The following is a 20962-nucleotide window of genomic DNA, read 5'->3' on the forward strand; positions in this document are numbered from 1 at the left end:
GAGTGTGTGTGGCAGTATAAATACACTTGGTGTGTGAACCCGGCGCGATGGAGGGCAGCGGCGTGCTAAAGGAGGCTAATTACCCTCCCTGGCTCCCACACACCAGGGGAGGGGGGTTATCCAGGGGACACGCATGTCAGACATTCCAGTGGCACGCTGATGCTGCTGCCAGGCCCGGCCTCCCCCAAATCCTCCTCCATCCTCCACCATCGCTCCACTCCCACCCCATCACTCCATCCTCCTCCCTCCCCCATCACTGCACCGTGCACCCTCCTGCCCCTCTCCAGCCCCCATCCTCATTCCCCACATCTTTGCCCTATTCCTCATGTCTTTGCTTGTCTTTTCACACACACACACACACACACACACACACACACACACACACACACACACACACATACACACACAAGCACACACACACAGTGTCCTTCAGAAACACACAAAGTAATGCCATACCCCCCTTCACACACACACACACACACACACACACACACACACACACGGAAAGTGTCCTTCAGAAACACACAAAGTAATGCCATACCCCCCTTCAACACACACACACACACACACACACACACACACACACACACACACACACACACATTGACACACAAAGAAAGTGTCCATCACACAGACACAGTACTGCCATACCCTTAACAGACACAAACCACTCTAACACACACACACACACACACACACAAAGACAGTGTCTGTCACACACACAGTAATGCCATACCCTGCACGGATCCAAACCACACACACACACACACACACACACACACACACACACACACACACACACACACACACACACACACACACACACACACACACACACACACACAGACGCACCCAGATACACACAAAGAAAGTGTCAGTCACATACACACACACAGTAATATCATACCCTACCCCTGTCACAACCCACACACAACCAGACACAGACAGACAGACACACACACACATCTGCATTATCTCCCAAACACCTGTCTACACACACACACACACACACACACACACACACACACACACACACACACACACACACACACACACACACACACACTAACAGAGCTACATAAGGTTTTTCTGTCACTTTGATTTCTTTAAAAAGGGGGTTGACGTGTCTGGGCGATATGGGGAGCGTGGTGCTGGAGACGTCTTGTGGAAACACTGCATTTGCTCCAGATAACGTCCGTCAATCCGTCCAAACGGCAGATTGTCAGGATCCAATCTGGGATTAGGTTCCACCTCCCATAACATCACTTTTGCTTTGAGTAATCTCTAGTTTTAAGATCAGACGAACCACCCCCACCCCCCCCTTTGTGCACGCTGATGCAAGAGAGTAAATGCAGATTAAACCCTTTTGTTTTCGCCGGTTGATGAAGGCGCGGCGCTCACTTCTGACCCAGATCCGTTGAATACAGTTCAAATATAAACAATTATTAATGTGATTATCTTCCAACAAGCTGATTAAAACTCCAATTCCAATTCCTATTTTACAAGCAGTACAGTAGATACTGTGGTATATATATATTATCTATCTATCTATCTCTCTATCTAGTATAGTATTGTACAGTACATAGCAGTTTTTGTCAAGGTCTGGTCCGTGGACCAGATGTGGAGCGCTGGAGATTTCAGTTGGGTCTGCAAATGGATCTGCAGGATTTCTTCCTTATCTTTTCAAATAGTGATTTCCACATCCTTATGTCTGAGCATGGTTGTTGTTGTTTTTATTTTCCTTTTAAACTGTTTAATGCAGAAATGGCTGTGAAATTTTTTTTTTTAAGAAATGTTAATTTTGAGCAAACAGTCTGCTCACTGTTTGTAAATAAGCCCCATTGTAAGTTATTTTTATAAGTTGATTTTTTTTTTTGGTGTTACTTAAGAAAAAAAAAAAGTTTTAAAAACACAGGTATATGGTGTAGTAAATATTCACTGGAAAGGGCCTTTTCCTTTGCTTTTTTACAACTGGTTGTAAAACTCCACTTTAGAGCACGGGGGCCTGGGTCGGGTTATTTATTGCTGCAATATCTCTTATTTCCTGACGGCTACACATGCCAAAACAGAACGAGCACGATAGGGCAGCTTTCAAGGGACTGGCTCTCCATCAAAGTTCATTCCCGAGTTGTATTTGATTTCTTTTAAGGGATGGTATTGGGCCCATTAAGCAGCCCACAAAGAGGAAACGGGAACATCTTGATTAATGGAGAGGTAGCGAGGCTTTTAGCGCCGCGCCATCTGGGGCCGGAGGGAAACGAGGACCTGGCAACCCAAATATACCCAGGGCTCAAGTGGAGGCCGACAACCCCGAAACACAGGGAACAGAATGTTTGCGTTTGAAATGTTAAATTCATTGGGCATTTTGTAAGTGATCCCGTTCATTTTTCATTTTGTCCAGATTGATGATGATTGTGGCGCCAAGAAGAAAAAATGTATAAAAAATCATTGTATATACTGTCAATTGGGCAGTGTCGGGCAAATTCAGGTTAAAGTCTGATATTTTAAAAGTATGTTTGGTTTCCATGTTTCCTGATAATCAATTGAGGGAGTTCATTTTCAATTATTGCCGTCCAGATGCATTGTGCCAGTACAGGATTAAGGTTATCCTTTGTTTTAATCAACATAATGATGAATATGGATTAAGTCAGCATTGGATCCTACGCATCAGAACCATCCAGTCATTCTATATATACCATGAAAGTTCCTCATGGTTCCTACGATTTTATGTTAATATTTGAAGAACATCTGTGATGTGTTCATTGTGATAATAAATAATGGTTTTGCTTAACCCTGAAGTCTTGACCTTTGTTATAATGGTAAACAACAATCACAATTAAAACTGTTTTTTGCCATAAAACATCGTTTGAAAAGCATAATGAAATGAGTGGCCATGAAATTTAATGGGATGGGAAAATACAATTTCATGGTCGGATAAAACAACAAAAAGCTGCATTAATTACCTTTACATTTTAATTCATTGTGAGGTTAAGGGGGCAGGGCCCAAAGTTCACAAAGCCTTATTATCATTTATTATTGGAACCAGTGAATCTGCCACAACCTGCTCCATTTCAGAAGCGGAGATTTCGGCTGAGGCTGGAGAGAATATGTTGAATATAAATGATGCATGTACCGTATGTACAGAATGTGCCTGTGTGTATGTCACGCTTTTTTTCCCCACCGAGTGTGCATTCTTTATTTTTAAGGGATTGAGCAAAACAAAGACATTTTTCAAGTATCGATTTTGGCTGTGCTACAGGAACACGTGGAATGATTTTATGGTCGTATTTTTCTCCATAAAACATTAACCTGCAAAAAGCTTTTACAATGACTCAAACAAACAAAACTCAACCACGTGCTTCACATTGTTTGTACATGAACACAAAGCCTTCATTAATACAATACTTATTTTAATACGAATAAAATAAATATTGACAGCTCTGTGTTTATTATAACTGAACGGATCCTTGGATCTTTAAATTAAATATTACAAAATCGATGTCATAAGTGGGTGGCAAAGGGCTGGTTTCAATTTACATCTTTTGCCAATGGTAGAAATGAAGAAACAGCTTTTACTTTAAATTATTGCAGATAGCTGCAACATTTCAGCATGTTTTTCATATAATGTTCTGGAAAATATGGATAGTAGAATAAGGCAACTTACACGACCAATTATTTAATCATTCATTCGCTGTCAGTTGGGGATATTACAAAGCAAAATGACACCCACAAAATAACACAAAACACAATATTGGAGAATATTGGGAGGAGCTGAGATTTGGGCAACTCTCACCAAAATGCTTTAGAATGGAGGGAATATAAACAAACCACCAGAGGAGTTGTTTTTAAGACCTAAAAAGTGTCTAACAGTTCATTCCCATATCAGAGTATATTTACACACTATTCCCCATACAAACCTGTCGTTAAAAGAGCAAAAATTTAAAAATCTTAAAATCTTAAAGTTTAAAGCTCACACTAATGGATTTGATTTGTCTGGTACAGGCAAGGACAGAACAAGTTTGAAGCGCGGCTGGGAAAAAAAAGTTTTCGGGAAGACAAAAAATGATGTCGTTCGCGTCCGCAAAACATGTATTTTCAAAGCTTTTAAAATCTCTCTGCATTCCCCGGCGCGGCCGAGGCCGGGGCCAGGTCGTGGTTCTCCACGGCCGCCGTGCAAAGCATCCAAATCCACAATGCGGTTTCCACGTTCTGCACCATCAGTGGAGTGACTGGACATCTTCCCCGAGGTTTTAGAGTTTATTGTGCTTTATTTCATTTGCCTTCACCTTAGAATTCCTTTGAGATTCCACGTAAACGATGAGATGCACGTGCCGTGCAGGCATACTTACAGTTACAGTTGAAATAAACTCAGCTTCCGAAAGACGAGGAATTTGGCTTATATTAAGCTCAAGGGATTGGACATCAGATCCTGTGTATTATCGGATGCAAGGCTGATTTTTGAGGGATCGTCGCTTAAGTACGCAGATTTATTGTTGCTGCATGATCTGAAAAATTTACTCTGACTCGATTCTTTGCACTCTACTAACATTCCGTCACATTTGATGTGTGGAGGAATATGCCGAAATGTGTAGCTATCACATTTAAACTACTATTGTCATTTCCCCCATCCACGAGGGAGAATAATAATAATGATAATAATAATAATAATAATAACACCAGTTATGATTGACATAATGCACTAACATGAGAATGATGATGACGTTGACTAGTTTTAAGTTGTTGTATTGACAGAATGCACTAACAACATATGAACATATCATTATTACAATAACCTCGGCTTCAAACTACTTGTATCCTGATTCCTTCGAGCATCTTGCACTCGTATCTGGTTGAATATAGAAACAGATGCTGGGGCACTTGAAATGGAGGTTACTCCAATGGTCGATGACTGCTTTGCTTGTTTCTAGCCTCTCATGTAAGTCGCTTTGGACAGAAGCCAAATGAATAAATGTAAATGAATATTAATAACTATAATAAAAAAAAAAAACAACAGTATTTGGAGGTAAGTATTTTTTGGGTAAATTGAAATCAGGATGACCATCATCTGCAGAAAAATTGATAATGTCATATTATACATGTAGACACGTTATACAAGGGAACTAGGTTTGACAAGTACACACACACACTCCAAAGCATGTGCGTGTGTGTGTGTGCGTGCATGTGTTGTAGTGTGGTGTGCTGTGTGACGATTAAAGATTGTTCTACTTTTACTTTTGATGCTTTAGTACATTTAACAGCAAATGCTTACATTACTTCATATAAGTAGAAATGTCAAATGTTCGCTTCGAACCCCGGCTCCTCCTGGTCGCGTGCTGAAGTGTCCTCGAGCAAGGCTAACTGCTCCCCGGGCGCCGCTGCATGGCAGCCCACTGCTCCCAGATACGTCAGTTACTAGGATAGTAAAATGCAGAGAAATGCATTTTGTTGCCTCGGTACGTGTGCTCTGTGCAATGACAATTAGTTTAATCTAATCTAATCTAATCTAATGTAAAACGTACAAAACAGCACATGGGGGCTTTTGTCAACACGGTTTAGAAAGGAATGGATATCAACAATGACGCACGTGTTCAGAGTAGCTTTGCGACCCTGCGGGGAGGATGGCACCGCCGCTCCCAGCCTCCCCAGCCGAGCCGGGGGCTGACGGCCACACAGCGCTGCTCGGGAGGCGGTTGTCGGGCCGCCCAGTGGGGGCCCAGAGTCTGGGGGAGCCGGGGCTCTGGTCGGCCCAGCGCCACGCCTTCCCGTGCGGCCCGCTCCGCACCTCCAATGTTACACTCTCAGCGCTTTTGGAGACTTCCTCGCTGTCCCCCTCATCCTCGATCAGAGCCGGGTCGTTGTTCATCCCTCTGCGGCATTTCCGAGCACCTCCCCACGAAAAATCATTCCTCATTAAATAATATCTTTTGTGCAACCTGGAAGCTAAAAATAAAAACAAAATAAAAACAATCGTAGTACAAACATTTTATGAAAACATTGTGGAAATGTGTTTGTGTGTGTGTGTGTGTGTGTGTGCGTGTTTGTGTGTGTGTGTGTGTGTCCACCAGCATTACAGTAATATGACACATCCTCATAATCGGAATCCTTTGATACCGTTTTTTAAACATTTATTAGTTATTTATCAAAATCATCGTTCTGATTTAGTCTCATCATGAAAGAAATAGTGCTGTCGTCTACATAATTACAACTAATTCTGTTTTAGTTTTTCTAGATGACTATAAACTACAGTACTATACAGGAATTTATGTGTTTCTCTGTGTGTGTGTGTGTGTGTGTGTGTGTGTGTGTGTGTGTGTGTGTAACCTAACTGACGCACAAACTTTTTTTTCTCACGTGGAATTACAAATAAATTCACGTGTGACGCCCTACCAGGTGTCCCACCACCTCCATGAGTTCTGATCGTGACCCATAACGTCCTTCCAGGACTTGGGGTCATCAAACGGTCCGATCCAGGTATTTGAATGGAACCCCACCAAGCCCCGCCACCAGGCTCAGTTCCTCCATGATGTTCAAGGTGGCCGGATCGTTGTGGATTCGCCCTGCAGTAGCTCTGCATGTCGCTCCAGCTCATCCTCAGCTTCACCAAGAAGGAAGAGAGTGTAGGGGAGGCAGAACCCTGCAGAATAGATAAGATAAAAGATTATTTCAAAGCAAAAATTTTAAAATAGAAATAAAAAACAAGTAATAATAAAAATGATAATAAAATAACAAAAAGTGAGAATTTATATATATATATATATATATATATATATATATATATATACACACACACATTTATGATAATAAAATAACGAAAAATGAGAATTTATAAATATATATATGATAATAAAATAACAAAAAGTTAGAAAATACATATATATGTAATGTTGCCTTTCTCACTTTTTGTTGTTTGATTTTCTCATATATATATATATATATATATATATATATATATATAGGGCTGATAAGAATTCTCTGATCCACTTTTCTCTGCAAAACTTAAAATAGGAGATGTAATTATAACAAGATTAACAAGGACATACAATATGTGGTGTTTATATGAAATGAATGATTGTTATTTTGAGAAGCAGTGTTCCCTCAACAGACCTTGTTCCTCGGATATTTGGTCACATGAAATGGCTGAATTTCTTCATCCTTCTAAGTCTAAGCCTTCTGACCAAGCCTTAGACTGACGCTCGGTGCGCAAATATTTTCCAAATATCCCCAAATCCTTGAAGAAAACACACACCATTCTCAGAATTTCAATCTAAAAAGTTTTATACAAAATAAGCCTTGAAATTAACATATATTTTGCAAGTATTTATTTGTTTAACATTGTTTGACTTGGCATTTATCTTTCAACCGCATTCACATACAAAATCTTGTCATTATAATAACATATAAAATAATATTTTCTTGGGTTACTTTTTGTGCTCGTTTAAGAAAAACATTATAATATAAAATGTTTTCAAGAATGTACTTGAATAAAAAAAAAATGGCATTTCCAAACTCAGAGAAATAAAGAGTTTTCTCTATGAACTGGCTGGGAAGTTGGCATAAGAAAAAAATAACACTTTATTAATCCATGGGGGAAGGTGAAATATCAACCTAGATTAAAAAAAAAAATGTTTTGTCTCCTTTTCAGCCCTAAAAATAAAACAAAAACATCTAATCTGAAATATTCAATAATACAAATTATCACGATGATAATGGCTTACAACTAGAATGAAAACATGTGCTGATAAGAGTGAATGAAAAATGGGGCAGGATGGGGCATGATGGGGCATGATGGGGCATGATGGGGCTCTGCCGAATAGACAACTTTTGCCCGGCTGTGGTAAAGACAGGATCACTTTACGTTTTCCTCAGAAATCGTGTAAAGGATCAACACCACTTTGGAAAAAAGAGAGAAGAAAGAAGCCTGTTCACTGAAGAGCTCAACTGTAGTTGACATCATAATTTCACATAGATGCCGCATTGACTGCCACCGCTCGTAGCTGCGATATGTCAACGTCGCTGCGGTTTTTCACTCTTGCGTTTACATTTCTCGACCGGTTCCAACAAGTCGTTCTTGTATTCCGGGGTTTATGATCGACCCGGAGTAGACTGCTCCACCGTTCGCCATTTCTTCGCTCATGGTTGCACATCGGTCGACTCCCTCCCTGTGACGCGCTGCCCGTAAATCCATCATTTTCCCGGGGGTTGGTACCCGGTGGCGGTACCCAATGCATTGTGATATGGAGGCTTATAAGCAATCTGAACACCGATGGTGTCATCATTTTTTTATTTATTATTCTAATATTTCTCCAATTTGGGTTTTCAGCATTTGTTTGCTTTGATTGGAGGCATTACACTGTCTTGTGACTCCTTCAACGGTTAACCCTTATAGTAAGATTGAAGCTGCATTCCGCTTAATTTGATCTCCCCAAAGACACGTTTGTCAAGTTTGAAATAAATCTAACCCTCCCCGACATGTTCTCCCTATTATTTCCTGTCCAGTACACTGGGAGTCACTGTGTCGTGTGATAGCTTCATTTGGGCTTTACCAATTCCAATACCGATAGCAATTAGAAATCAATACCACCATGATGGAGCAATAACATTTTCGAGATCAATGAGAAAAAGATGATTGCATCTGTGCATGAAGTGGGAACTAAGCATTACGTCCTTGGGGGTTAAAGCATTTTTTTTTTTGCTCCTCACAATATATCATGTATAATCAAACACTCGAAATAACTGCAAAATAACGTACAGCATTCTAAGCTGCAGCGCCGTGTGGCCGCAGACCGGTTCGTCGTCTCACTGACGAAGTCGTTCAGGACGGTTGTGGGAGACGAGAGCGGGTGGAGTCCTGGGAACTCAGTCATAGTTATAAATGCCGTGTTTGATTAGCACGGCTTAAAAACGCACAATGCGGAAAACACACCCACGCACGCACACACGATTTACTGTATATGAAGGTAATATAAGATCTGTTTTAAAAAGCTGTGCAAGTCAAGAGAGGGATTAAGAAATAAACACATCTGGAAAACAGCTATCTGAACACAATGAACACGAGGGAGCATTACACTGACTAGCAGCACTTAGCAGGTGGCAAACACACTGTACAGTAGTGAAAGTCTTTTTTTTTTCTTTTTTTAAAATACACGGTAAGAGTTAAAAGTGCTCCCGCCAACCCGTCAAACATTGCGTTCAAACGTGGAACGCGAGCCTCCCGCGTGTCGCTGAACACCGCAGCCTCATCCAAAGCGGCCGCTCCCCCTGTCAGAGCACCTAACGCCCCGTTGGCAGGGCGCTGAAATGTGGCTGGAGTGTTCCTCAGCCATCAAGGCATGACAGAGTAGGAAAACAACCCCCGTGCTGTGATGAAAGATGACATTTCCTGGGCTCTGGCTGTTAGCGGCAACCTGCCAATAACCTTTCAAAAGGTCGAGTTCAGTCACTAATTTCGCACTTCCCGCCCGATCGACGCCGTCCTCCGTTGCGATGGCGCTGGATAACTGGGCCAAGGTTTGGCGACGGCGTTAACCTTTCCGGAAATCTGCGCAAAAAGCTGTGCCGCCCCCTGTGGGGCCTCATCGGCCAGCAGACACGGAGAGGCCCCGGCTGGAGCGCGCTGGTTCTGCCATTCCGCGTCCTAACATGTGCTCTGCCCCCGCCTCCACCCGCTTACGCCTCCCCGCGGGCGGCCGCGAGGAGTGTCGCGTCGCAGGCTGAGCATCCCCCGCATCCATGTCACGCTCAATCAGTTTGGCGCACGACGGTGTGTCCGGGGAAGAGGCACCGCAGGGAACTGAGCTACTTCGCCGCATCCGCCTGCCGGGCGTCCGACAGATAGAGAAGAGCACCAGACGTGTCAACGGGGGGCAGAGGACAACGGAATCAGCTGGGTTTTTGGCCGGGCGTGCTGATTGGGCGTTCCCCTCGCCAGCGCCCCTCGTTTTTACACGCATGACATGTCCCGGCTGGGCCAAACCTTTCCGCGTGTCCCCGGAACGCGCCTCGCAGCAAGGCGGGCGGGCTCATGGGCGACGCCTCGAGACTCACTCGGCCCAAGCCTGAGGAGGACCCCTCCGCTGCCCTTCTCTGTGGACTTGACCAACTACTTAGCCGCCAGCGCGGGTCGAAACATATTCATCGGCCAGAACTGCGGCCGATGAACGTGTTTTTGACACATGCTGGTCGTGGCTGTCAGTGCAGCGGTGTCGATGGGCAGGAAATGAAATTTTAAACTCTTCCGCCACAATTAAAATCACACAAATGAGCAAAAACATCTTGAGCAAATTCAACATGGGTTTGCCTGTCACCTTTCTTAAATCCTTAAATCCTAAATCCTCGGCCCGTAGACATGAGGAAATAATTTGTGCGCTTTTTAGAGCTGCGGCTTTAACCTTCACATAATCACCACTCCCAGCCTAACTGGGGGCACAAAGCTCTGCGGCAATCGCCCCGTGAAAACACACAGCGACGTCAACGTTTCATCCCCCCAAAAAAGTGTCTTTTTCATCAAATCAAGGCAGAGGACGCAAGCTTTCAGCCCTATCACAGCCACTTTTGCACACCCGTTGAGTCACTTCTTCTGACTCGTATGCTTTCTCCAATTTCGATCGCTCCACTTTGACTCCCTTCCTTTCCGATGCTGTGCCTCGACCCTCCTTCCCTCATGCTCCAACCCAAATTGTAGCCTCTCCTCCCCTATTTTCGCCTTGTCCTCCTCTCGCTGCACATGCCGCTCAAATGACAATGTCCCGCCAAAAGGCTTCGAAGCCACTGGAGCCTGGACTCCCTCCAAAAGCTTGGCAGGTACAGCCGGCCCCTTGGCTCAGCCGTTCTTGGCGCCTTTCCAGTTTTTGCGCTGCCCCATCAACAAAACCTGCCTTTGTAAACGGAGTTAAAGTGCTACCAGACGGCCTTTGTTTTTCTTTTTTGAAACTCAGAGAGCGAAGTATGACTAGGCTCGGTGTCCATTTTTAACACCGTCAGATTGACTACAGTAGACAGAGTTAAATACACTATGAGCACATCCATGAGAACAAAATAGGGCAGTCTGAGTCACACAATACACAACCACGGTGAGACTGAGTGATTATGGAGCCTCCGCCTAACCGCCTAGCCCAAACTAACTGCACCCTAGTCTTGTGCGTACTGGCGGTGGGTATTTATGCACCCCCTGTATGGGGCAAGACAAATTGCCCCAGCCATTAGTTCGGGGCGCTCCCCAGCCAAATGCTACTAACCGCACGGACAACCCACAAAAATAAACAAACGGCCCCCGAAAAAAAGAAGAAATCAGCAATTTCTCCCTGTGAGATGACCGCGGCGACGGCCCGTCTGGGAGGCACGCTCCAGCCAGACGGCACAAATGGCGCAGCCACCCAGCTTCAACCATCCCCACAGCAGTACACCGCGTAATCCACGCTCACCGCTCTCCTCGGACACACAGTTTATATGCAGCTTAAAGGGGACCTATCATGCCCCCAGGAAATATACTGTAGGTCTCTGGGGTCCCCAAATCATGTTTTTGAATTTTTCTTTGATGAAAATACCACTCAGATTATGCATTTGAGCCATTGTGACATGCCTCTTGAACCATAGTGTTCCAAAACGGGCTGTTTCAGTGTACGTAGTATTAATTGCAAATTGGGGCCACCTGAGCTTTCCTCCGTTTTATTTGCTCCGTGAACGTTTCGCTGATTTCACCTCATCAGTCCACCAAAATCTGTTTCTGGACAAATTTGAGAATCTGAAAACCGAGCATTCAGAGCGGTCTGAAGCCTGAACGTTTTGTCCACGGCGATTGCTTTTGTCATTAGTTTACCTCATTATTTGGACGGTCTGATATGAACACCCCACGTTGTCACATTAAATATAAGACACAAAATAAGGACACAACACGATAGAGAACTGAACTGTCCCAAATTCCACCTGCTTAGCCTAAACATGACGGAAACTGTCACTGTGGGGCCTCCCAACACAATTACACTACTCAACGCACCTAAAATCTCGACATTTCTCAGGTTCAAAATTGGACGAGCCCCCGCTTGTTATGGCCCGGCTCGTCCAGGATCCTGACAAAGAGGGGAGGTCCCCACAGCCACCGTCAACAAATCATTTATTGAAGATAACGCAACGTAAGCAACATAAGGTGTAAAGCCGGTGGTGAAGGATGGGTACAGGCGCTCTTGGAATCGCCCGGGTTATAAAGGCTCCGAGCGGGTGACACCCATCCCTCACTGAGGCGGGAGGGCCCGGACAGTCAGGGAGCACCTGGTAGGAGGGAGGGAGGGAGGGAGGGAGGGAGGGAGGGAGGTGCAGGCCAACACATGTTCCCCATTTCGACCAATTCAAAACAAAAGGCACAGCGACGCCCTGTGGACAGACTGAGTCACTGCAATTATGACAATGTTGAGTCATAATTTTATTTCAATAAAATGTTATCCCTTCGTCTGTTATCCCTCCGTCTGTTATCCCTTCGTCTGTTATCCTTTCGTCTGTTATCCCTTTGTCTGTTATCCCTTCGTCGTATCGTTCGTCTTCCGACTAGAATGACTACGGAATAGTAATAGACCATTTCACTAATATCTTTGTAATAAGAATATCAAAACCGCTGTTACATCCAAGTACACATGCATATTTGCATGCAATGGTGCCCACTTTTGTCAGAATATGAGTTGCTGTTATAGAGGTTTAATGGTTTTTTTTCCAGGTTTATTGTGATATTATTTTGTATTTTCTATAATTTTTAGGACTTTTATTCTTATTATTGCCTTTTGTTGAATGTGTGCTACTGGAATTTTCCTCAGAGGATGAGAAAGCACCCATCCAACATTATCTAAAATTGGATTATTTGATTTATGCACAATTAACAAAAACAAAGAAAACTACCACAAGAAATGTTTCACTTTGTATTTGTATTTATTATACTATAATATATTTATATATCTACATTTGTGAAAGATATAGATGGCTATTTACATATTGCAATGTTGCCAGTGGAAGAAACAGACATATATATTTCAAATGGATGAGAAATATACTTCCAAGAGTCAGTGCTGTACTGACTGTATACTGCACTGTACAGACAGTAGAATAATATGAAAAAACAAGAAAACAACCTCATTTGTCTTGTATGTTCAAACATAAAATCCCATTTTCTCATAAATACATGGTGGCTAAACTGTAGGAACACTAAACCGCGTTTACACGTGACCGTCTAGAATGGAAATGTGCTTAATGAGTTAGTATAGGTTGCAGTGGAAAGGGGGCGTGGCTTCAACTCGCTACTCACCCCCCCAAGGACGACGGTACAGGCAGCCGGGAGGAACTTTCAAACGTAAATAAGACAAAACGATAAAACGCTGTACACAAGAGCTGCGTTGCCATGGCAGAAAGGGGAGCAAACCCAGGTATAGTTGTTCGCTTAAGGATAGCCATGCAGCAGCAGCGATCGCCACATGTTCTTTGATAGCTTTACCCATTGAATAAATCTCTGCTTCATACAGCGACTCACACATTCACATTCGCTCGCGAGCCAATACACTTTGGAATTAAATGGCTTTTGGGAGAAAAAATAAACACTATGCAGTTTATGAAAGTAGATCGTTCGCTGGGCGTGGTCAAGCTGCTGAAGTGCTCTTCTCGTTGGGGCGCCGCGCGTCCGTGCACAACAAGCTGAAGCTATTCACGTTCTCCATAAATACAGTACATATGATATTTCCTTGTCGGACCCTCAGCTAATCTACTCAACAAAAATATTATATATTAAAAAAATAATAACTGTACAGTACATTCTGGAAAAATCAAACAAACAAGTGAGTAGTTGCATTGGTCAGATGCCGAGGGTCAGGGGTCCAGAGGCAGGTCCTGGTTTGTTTGTTTGTTTGTTTGTTTGTTTTTTTGTATTGTCGCTGGAGCGCCGTCAGGGGTGCACCGTGAAGGAGAGCAGCTCCTCAGAGTGCATGTTGTTGAGCGAGCGCAGCTCGGGCAGCTTGAGCAGCAGCTTGGTGAAGGTGGTCGCCGCGTGGTCGCCGCGGTTCTGCACCACCAGCTCCCGCAGCGCGCGGATCAGGTTGTCCTGCAGCACCTCCACAGAGTTCAGGTCCTGGATCTCTGAGCGGTCTGAGCAGGTGAGATGGGAATAAGGTAAGACCGGGGTAGGTTCTATAATGATTGTTTAAAGAGATTTTGCGATCTAAAAAGCTTATTTCTTTTTTTTTTTTTTTAGATCCAATTTGATAGTATTTGGTCATTTAATACTCCACTAGCTCTAACTCGACTGTCATAAGTATTGTTGTAAAGCTTGACCGTCATTATAATTATTATTATTATCTGTTTATAAACAGGACTGCTGCAGTATAACATTGCAGCTGTCTTTATCTCCCGAGCGTCCTTACCGGCCGAGACCAGCACCACGGCGATGAAGAGGCTCGTTTCGTTGCAGTCCAGACGCAGCGCCGCCAGCTTCTCGCTGAACTCGCACATGGAGTTGAGCAGCTCGCCGGCGCCGAGGGAGTGCAGCGTCTCCAGGCTGTAGCGCTTCCCGTTCAGGAAGGTGACGGTGCGCTCGGCCATGTTGAACAGCGAGGCGAAGCGAACCATCAGCACCTGGAGAAGGGAGAGGAGGGAGAGAGAGGGAGAGAGGGCGGGTCAGGTGACATTCGGGGCAATTTAAAATGTGTAAAATAATAATATTTTCAAAAACAAAATACACAAGGCATCTTTTCGCGCACCTCAAACGTTCCGGCTTTGAGCAGGCTGACTTGGTCGTGCTCGGAGAGGTCGCGGAAACCTGGGATCCTCTTGGCGAAGTCCACCACCTCGCGCACGGCCGGCGTGAAGCTCATGGAGAACTCCTCCCAGATCTCCTGGCTCGGCTTGCGGGGATCCATGTAGGGCGTGGCGTTCATGGGACAAACCTGGGAAGAGAGAGAGGGAGCAGGGCTGTTAATATACAAAAAATAAAAAATTGTCATTCCTTTTTTGGAATGACAATTCCAAAGTTTGATTTGGAAAAAATAAAAATGTGTACGTAGTGAACTGTTGTCATACAACAAATTGCAATTAACATTTGAAACTTTTTTTGTCCATTATTTGTTATGCTACCATCACAGTATGAGTTTTAATTTGATCAACTTTATCAAGCGACCAATAAATGTAATAATAATAATTACATAATCAAGCGATTACTCACCAAGTGTGCTCTGTTGTCCACACTGTGGCTGGCTCCACTGTAGCTGCTGTTGAAGCTGCTCTGGCTTTGCGGCAGGCTGTGGCCGTCTTCTGACACTGCACCACTGGGGGCGCTGCTGAGCTGCTGCTGCAGCTGGGACGGCTGGTAAATTGTCTTTTCCTCCCTGTAAGCTGCGTTTGTGACGTGCTGGCCGTTGCCATAGTAGCAGTGCTGGTACCTGCCGGTGGCGGCGTCTTCGTTCCAGCGGTTCCAGCCGTGCTGCGGATCCTCCATGCGGCTGTCGCTCCCCGACTCCGTGGCGGCCGGCGGCGAGGCCTCGCTGCGCGTCGGCGACCCCTGCCCGCGGTCGGTCCCGGCGACGACGGACTCATCCTCGCCGCTGTCGGAGCCGCAGGAGGAGGCGGAGCTGGTGTTGGTGTCCATGGAGAGCACCGACTCGGAGTCCTGGGGGCAGCGCGGCGACGAGGAGGTGCTGGCGTCGCTGCCCAGCGTCTCCATGGGCAGCGGGGCGCTCTGCTGGCCGTGCAGCATGCTCTGCAGCGTGCTGCTGCCGCTCATCATGTTGTTCATGGCGTTCTGCATCTCCAGAAGCATCCGCTGCTTCTCCCGCTTGGGGATCCGTCCGAACCTGACGGCTGCAAGCAGAAGGCGACGGAGTTTGTTTAGCATTTGGTGAAACTAGACTAACAGCTGACTGAACAAGTTCGTATTGAGTTTGGCAAGAGTAAGGAAAGCAGCCAAAGCTGCACCATAAGGGCGGAGAAACGCGCCGCACCTGTCCTACTTCGTGCCCCTATATTTCCAGGGATTCTTACCGTCTCTGGACATGCCGACGGCAAGACACTTCTTGAATCGGCACTGCTGGCAGCGGTTCCTGTTGATCCTCATGATGGTGCAGTTCTCCATCTTCAGACACTTCTTGTACTGGATGTTCTGCTGAATGCTTCTCCTGAAGAAGCCCTGAGGAGACACAACACCACCCACTGTGAGAGGCGGTGATGGAGGCTCCGGTGGTTTACGGTCCAGTATGACCGCGTGGGGTCTGACCATGAAGAGTGCGAATGGGAGCAGCAGGGTGGCAGCGGAGGACGCCTCACCTTGCAGCCCTCGCAGGCATGGACGCCGTAGTGGAATCCGGAGGCGACGTCGCCGCACACCTTGCACAACAGCACCATGCCGCTGATTTCTGACGACGCAGAGAAAAAGGGGGAGCGTCAGACTGGGACCCTGCGCCGCGTGGATCTTTAAGAGTGTCGGCTCGGAATAGGACGAGGGGAGCTCGTCTTTTCGCTGGTTAATAATAGTAATAATGTACTCACTGGTGATGGTGCTCTTGCTGGAGGCGGAGGAGTGTCCGGACCTCTTGGACCCCTGGCCACGCTGGTGCCCGGGCTTGGCCGGCGGAGCGATGTCCACCACCATGCCCACCGCCCGGCTGGGCAGCGAGGGCCGGCCGGTGGGCGGGGAGGAGCCCAAGTAGCTGCCGTTGGAGCCGTCGCTCATACAGGATTCTGGGCTTGAGGTGGAGCCGGAGGAGATATAGGCGATGACGCCTCCTGGGGAGATGAAGAATAGACACAGTGAAAACCCACCGAAGCAACACCCTTTAATTATGTGAAGAACAAAAAGAAGATCAACATGAGCTATGAGTCTACTTTTGTAACTCCCTGTTCCCTGGTCTTAGGAACTGCACGCAGCTCTGACATTTGCAAAACTAAAGCGGCCGCTTTTATTACTAACAAATTAGTAGAAACTGGCAAACTTGGTGAAAGTCCTTCTAGGAAACAAGCTTAATGCCTCAAATGTCAATGAATGAGCCTTTTAATTGACATGAATGCCCAATTCACATCATGTTTGGCAACTGAACAGCAACATCGTGTAGCGATCGGAATGGTCACTTGTGTTCCCTGAAATGCACAGGACAAACGCATTGCACTAGATTTAAGGCGTCGGTTAAACTAAAATGCTTCCTGATTTATTTTTATGACTACGTGTGGGACTGATGTGTTCTGTGGGGGCCAGAGATGAGGACGGATAAACTGTGTTAATGTTTCAACCGGAACAGAATAACATGTTTGTATTCACAGGGGGGAGGAAAAAAAAAAAAAAAGACAGAAAAGGAACAAAAACAAAAACTTGGCAAGCACGGGATGAAATGTTGCCCTTGACCTGCTTTTCCAAGCGAACACCGTACCACTGCGTGTGTGTGCTTGCTGCCAAGTTTATTCATTGCAGGGACCGGCTGCTTTATCACCTCCAGCCTGGTTGGATAACACGGTTATGTAACACAGCCTGGTTTCTGTGCTTTGACTTTACTCTACAGGGTCATTACTGGAGCAGCAAAAAAAAACAAAAAAAAACAAAAAAAAAAAACATTAGCAGCTCAATTATGCAATTCCAAGTACACGACTTCTGTCTGTGCAGCCAAGCGCTGACGCCATGAATGGAAGCTTTAGATCCAAGTGAAACGTGTACGGAAAGCGCTTTTTTTTTTGGGCTTACATGTTTTGCCTGGGTAGCATAATGTGTTAATGGTAGCTAAATGACACGATGTTAATGCACGGTAAATATATGTATTAATATTTATAATATAATAAATCATATTTTTTTGATGTAAATAATAATTTCCAGTTGGCGTATATGGCAGAGGAGGTACAATCAATAACAATAATCACAACAATAATAATAATACGTAATGATATTAATAACAACACTTCATACTAACATGTGTTATTATTATTATTATTATTATTATTATTATATTATGTGTTATTATTATAATTAAGTGTTGTTATTATTGTTGTTGTTTTTATTATTATTAATATTATTATTATTATGTGTTAATATTATAATTAAGCGATGATATTATTATTATTGTTGTTGTTGTTGTTATTCTTATTTATATTATTATTATTATTATTATTATATAATGTGTTATTATTATAATTAATATTATTATTATTATTATTATTATATAATGTGTTATTATTATTATTAATATTATTATTATTATTATTATTATTATGTGTTAATATTATAATTAAGCGATATTATTATTATTGTTGTTGTTGTTATTCTTATTTATATTATTATTATTATTATTATTATTATTATTATTATTATTATTATATAATGTGTTATTATTATAATTAAGTATTATTATTATTATTATTATTATAAATGCATATGAATTGCGTTAGTATGCAGCGTAGTGTGTTTAAATGGGCCACGTTCGACACCACCCACTCCACGTTATCTAACCGGTGTGAACCATGACGGCGGTGTTTCTGGTTCCACCCACACGTGGCCCCGTCGTGTTTTCGTGCGCGCGCGCGCCCCAAAATATCTAGGTCGCCGCGCCGCCCTCACGTGGACCGCGGCGCGAGAGGCGCCCGGGCGCGCCCCGCCGCTCGCGTTGCGCAACCGGCGGGCGCGCGTCACCGGGCTGCCCTTCGCCCCGCCCCCCGCCCCGCCCCCCTCCCCGCCTCGGCCAATGGGAGGGGGGCACGCGCGGCCCGCGTACACACGGACACATGGCTCGAGCTACGCTGGCCACGTGAGAGCGGAACGACCACGACGACGACGACGACGACGACGACGCTGCTGCTGCTGCTGCTGCTGCTGCTGTTGTGTCGGGACGACGGCGCCGCTCGGCCCCTTCGCCCCGGTTCACCCTCCAACGGCAGCCGACGTTTATTAAAAAACATTAAAAAAAAAAAAAAAAGGAAGAAAGAAGAAGAAAGCAGGGCAGAGAAAGGCGAAACAGACGTTTTTAACTCATAAAATATGAGTTAAAAATAATAATAAAAAAAAAATGTATTTATTGTTGTGTTATCGCTTGTGAGATGTAAAACGAATTATTATTATTATTATTATTATTATTATTGTTGTTATTACACCTCCTTTGTTTTGGAGTTGTCCTTTTATCATGCCACTGCACTTCTTCCCCTTGACTCAACAACAACACGGTGCTGCACGGTGCAAATATCACCCCACACAGTTCAATCCAGCGCCGTGATAACCCTTTCATTCGCCTGTCTTAATATATGTTTATTTCTAGAAACATATATTGAGACGCGTGTTTATATATTCGACATTCTGTCTGGCCGCACAAACTCTTTCCGAGGCAAATTCCCCGCACCTAGATTTGCACTTGTCCCGGTCAACACATCGAGCACATCATGGCGGTCGTGGTAACTTTCTTACCGGGCTTGGCTGTCCCCATTTCCTCGGGCATCTCGGGATTCGGAGAGAAAGACGAAGGAAGGGGAAAAGGGGGGGAATAAGAAAGGCGATCCTCGCAGGAAGCAACCGGTGCTCGCTGGCCGAACCGCTGTCACGACGCCGCCAGCTTCACCGGGGTTATTCTGGGGTTCGAGTACTTTGGGGTCGCCCTGCGGGTTCCGCTCCGACTTCGGGGTGCACCGCGGACGGTCGCCTGCGCTGTCCGTCCGACCGAAAGTGGACTCTGGTGCGATCGGGACGCGAAGCCCGGTCGGTGAAGCCCGTCGGGTGGCTGGGAGAGAGTGAGTTGTGACCGGACAGAAACCCGCTCGCAGCGACTCCCCCCCCCCCCCCCCACGTCCTGTGGCTCCTCCGCGATGAGCGACGCGAGGCGCGCGAGCGAGTCGCCCGCCGCGAACGAGTCCGTTCGAACGACTCGGCCCCGGCGACGAGAGAACGTCCGACTCGCGCGCGCCGCGAGTGACTACCCGGGTTCGAATGAGGGTCTAACGGCGAGATGGCCGCCGCCGCCTCCGTCGGTTTGCCCGGGCGTGAACACCGAACGAAGAGTCGGAAAACCGAACGACAGTTTTTTTGTTTTGTTTTTTTCTCCCCCCTGCCTGCTCTTTTTTTTTTTTGTTTTAATCCGCCGAGTGACTCGACAAGGGCCGGATCCGAAACGGAGAGTCGAAGCTTCCACCGCCGCCAAGGGAACGAAATGTTCCCGGTGGTTGCGCTCAGCTGTTGTCCACGTGACCCGCCGGCCGGCCACGCCCCCCCGGCCGGGCCGCTCGAGCCGCTTTAACCCAGTGACACAGTTTCATGGGCGAAGGGGGCGGGGCCAGGGCGCCGCGCTTGTAAGCCCGCCGCTCGCTCGTCACGTTGCGGCGGCCAACGTGAATCCCTGCTGCCGCCCTGCTGCCGCCCTGCTGCCGCCCTGCTGCCGCCCTGCTGCCGCCCAGCTGCCGCCCTGCTGCCGCTCTCCTGCCGCCCCTGCTGCCGCCCTGCTGCCGCCCTGCTGCCGCTCTGTTGCCGCCCCTGCCGCCGCCCCGCAGCCCTGCGTGGACCGGAGGACACACCTGCTGTGACATAATGTTTCCAAGCGCCGACTGGCGCCCGAGCACATTGTTTTCGGGACACATGAAGTCTTCCACTGAGTGATCGTCAACGTTGAAGGCCTTCTAATAATAATAATAACAACAACAACAAAAACAACAACAACATTATTATTATTATTATTATTATTATTATTATTATTATTATTATTAATAATAATAATAATAATAATAATAGTAATAACAACATAACAATAACAGCGATAATACTAATACTAATTATTATTATTATTATTATTATTATTATAATTGATTGGCTTCTATTCATGTAGAATCAATTTACAGTTTGGATTCTCCAAACTGTAAATCATCCTGATTAAATTTGTCTTTTAACACTGACAGATATGGCAAATTAACACTTATATTGAAAGTTTTCTCATAAGTGTGTTTTTCCACAGTATTATTCTTTAGTACTTTATTCGAGAATATTGTGACC

The 20962-nt window shown here is 45.3% G+C and overlaps 1 protein-coding gene across 1 annotated transcript; it reads right to left on the minus strand.

The window, feature by feature from the left end:
* Window positions 1–12893: 12893 nt before the first annotated feature.
* On the minus strand, window positions 12894–19699 carry nr1d2a (nuclear receptor subfamily 1, group D, member 2a). Its single transcript, XM_080006082.1, has 8 exons — window positions 19394–19699; window positions 16507–16743; window positions 16285–16373; window positions 16003–16147; window positions 15188–15822; window positions 14727–14912; window positions 14391–14601; window positions 12894–14115 (listed from the first exon to the last, which is right to left on the minus strand). Exons 1-8 carry the CDS (start codon window positions 19422–19424, stop codon window positions 13916–13918), a joined length of 1734 nt encoding a protein of 577 aa, XP_079862208.1. The 5' UTR covers window positions 19425–19699; the 3' UTR covers window positions 12894–13915.
* Window positions 19700–20962: the final 1263 nt, after the last annotated feature.

Source organism: Zeus faber, assembly GCF_960531495.2.
Source record: "Zeus faber genome assembly, chromosome: 8".
Taxonomy (NCBI): Eukaryota; Metazoa; Chordata; class Actinopteri; order Zeiformes; family Zeidae; genus Zeus; species Zeus faber.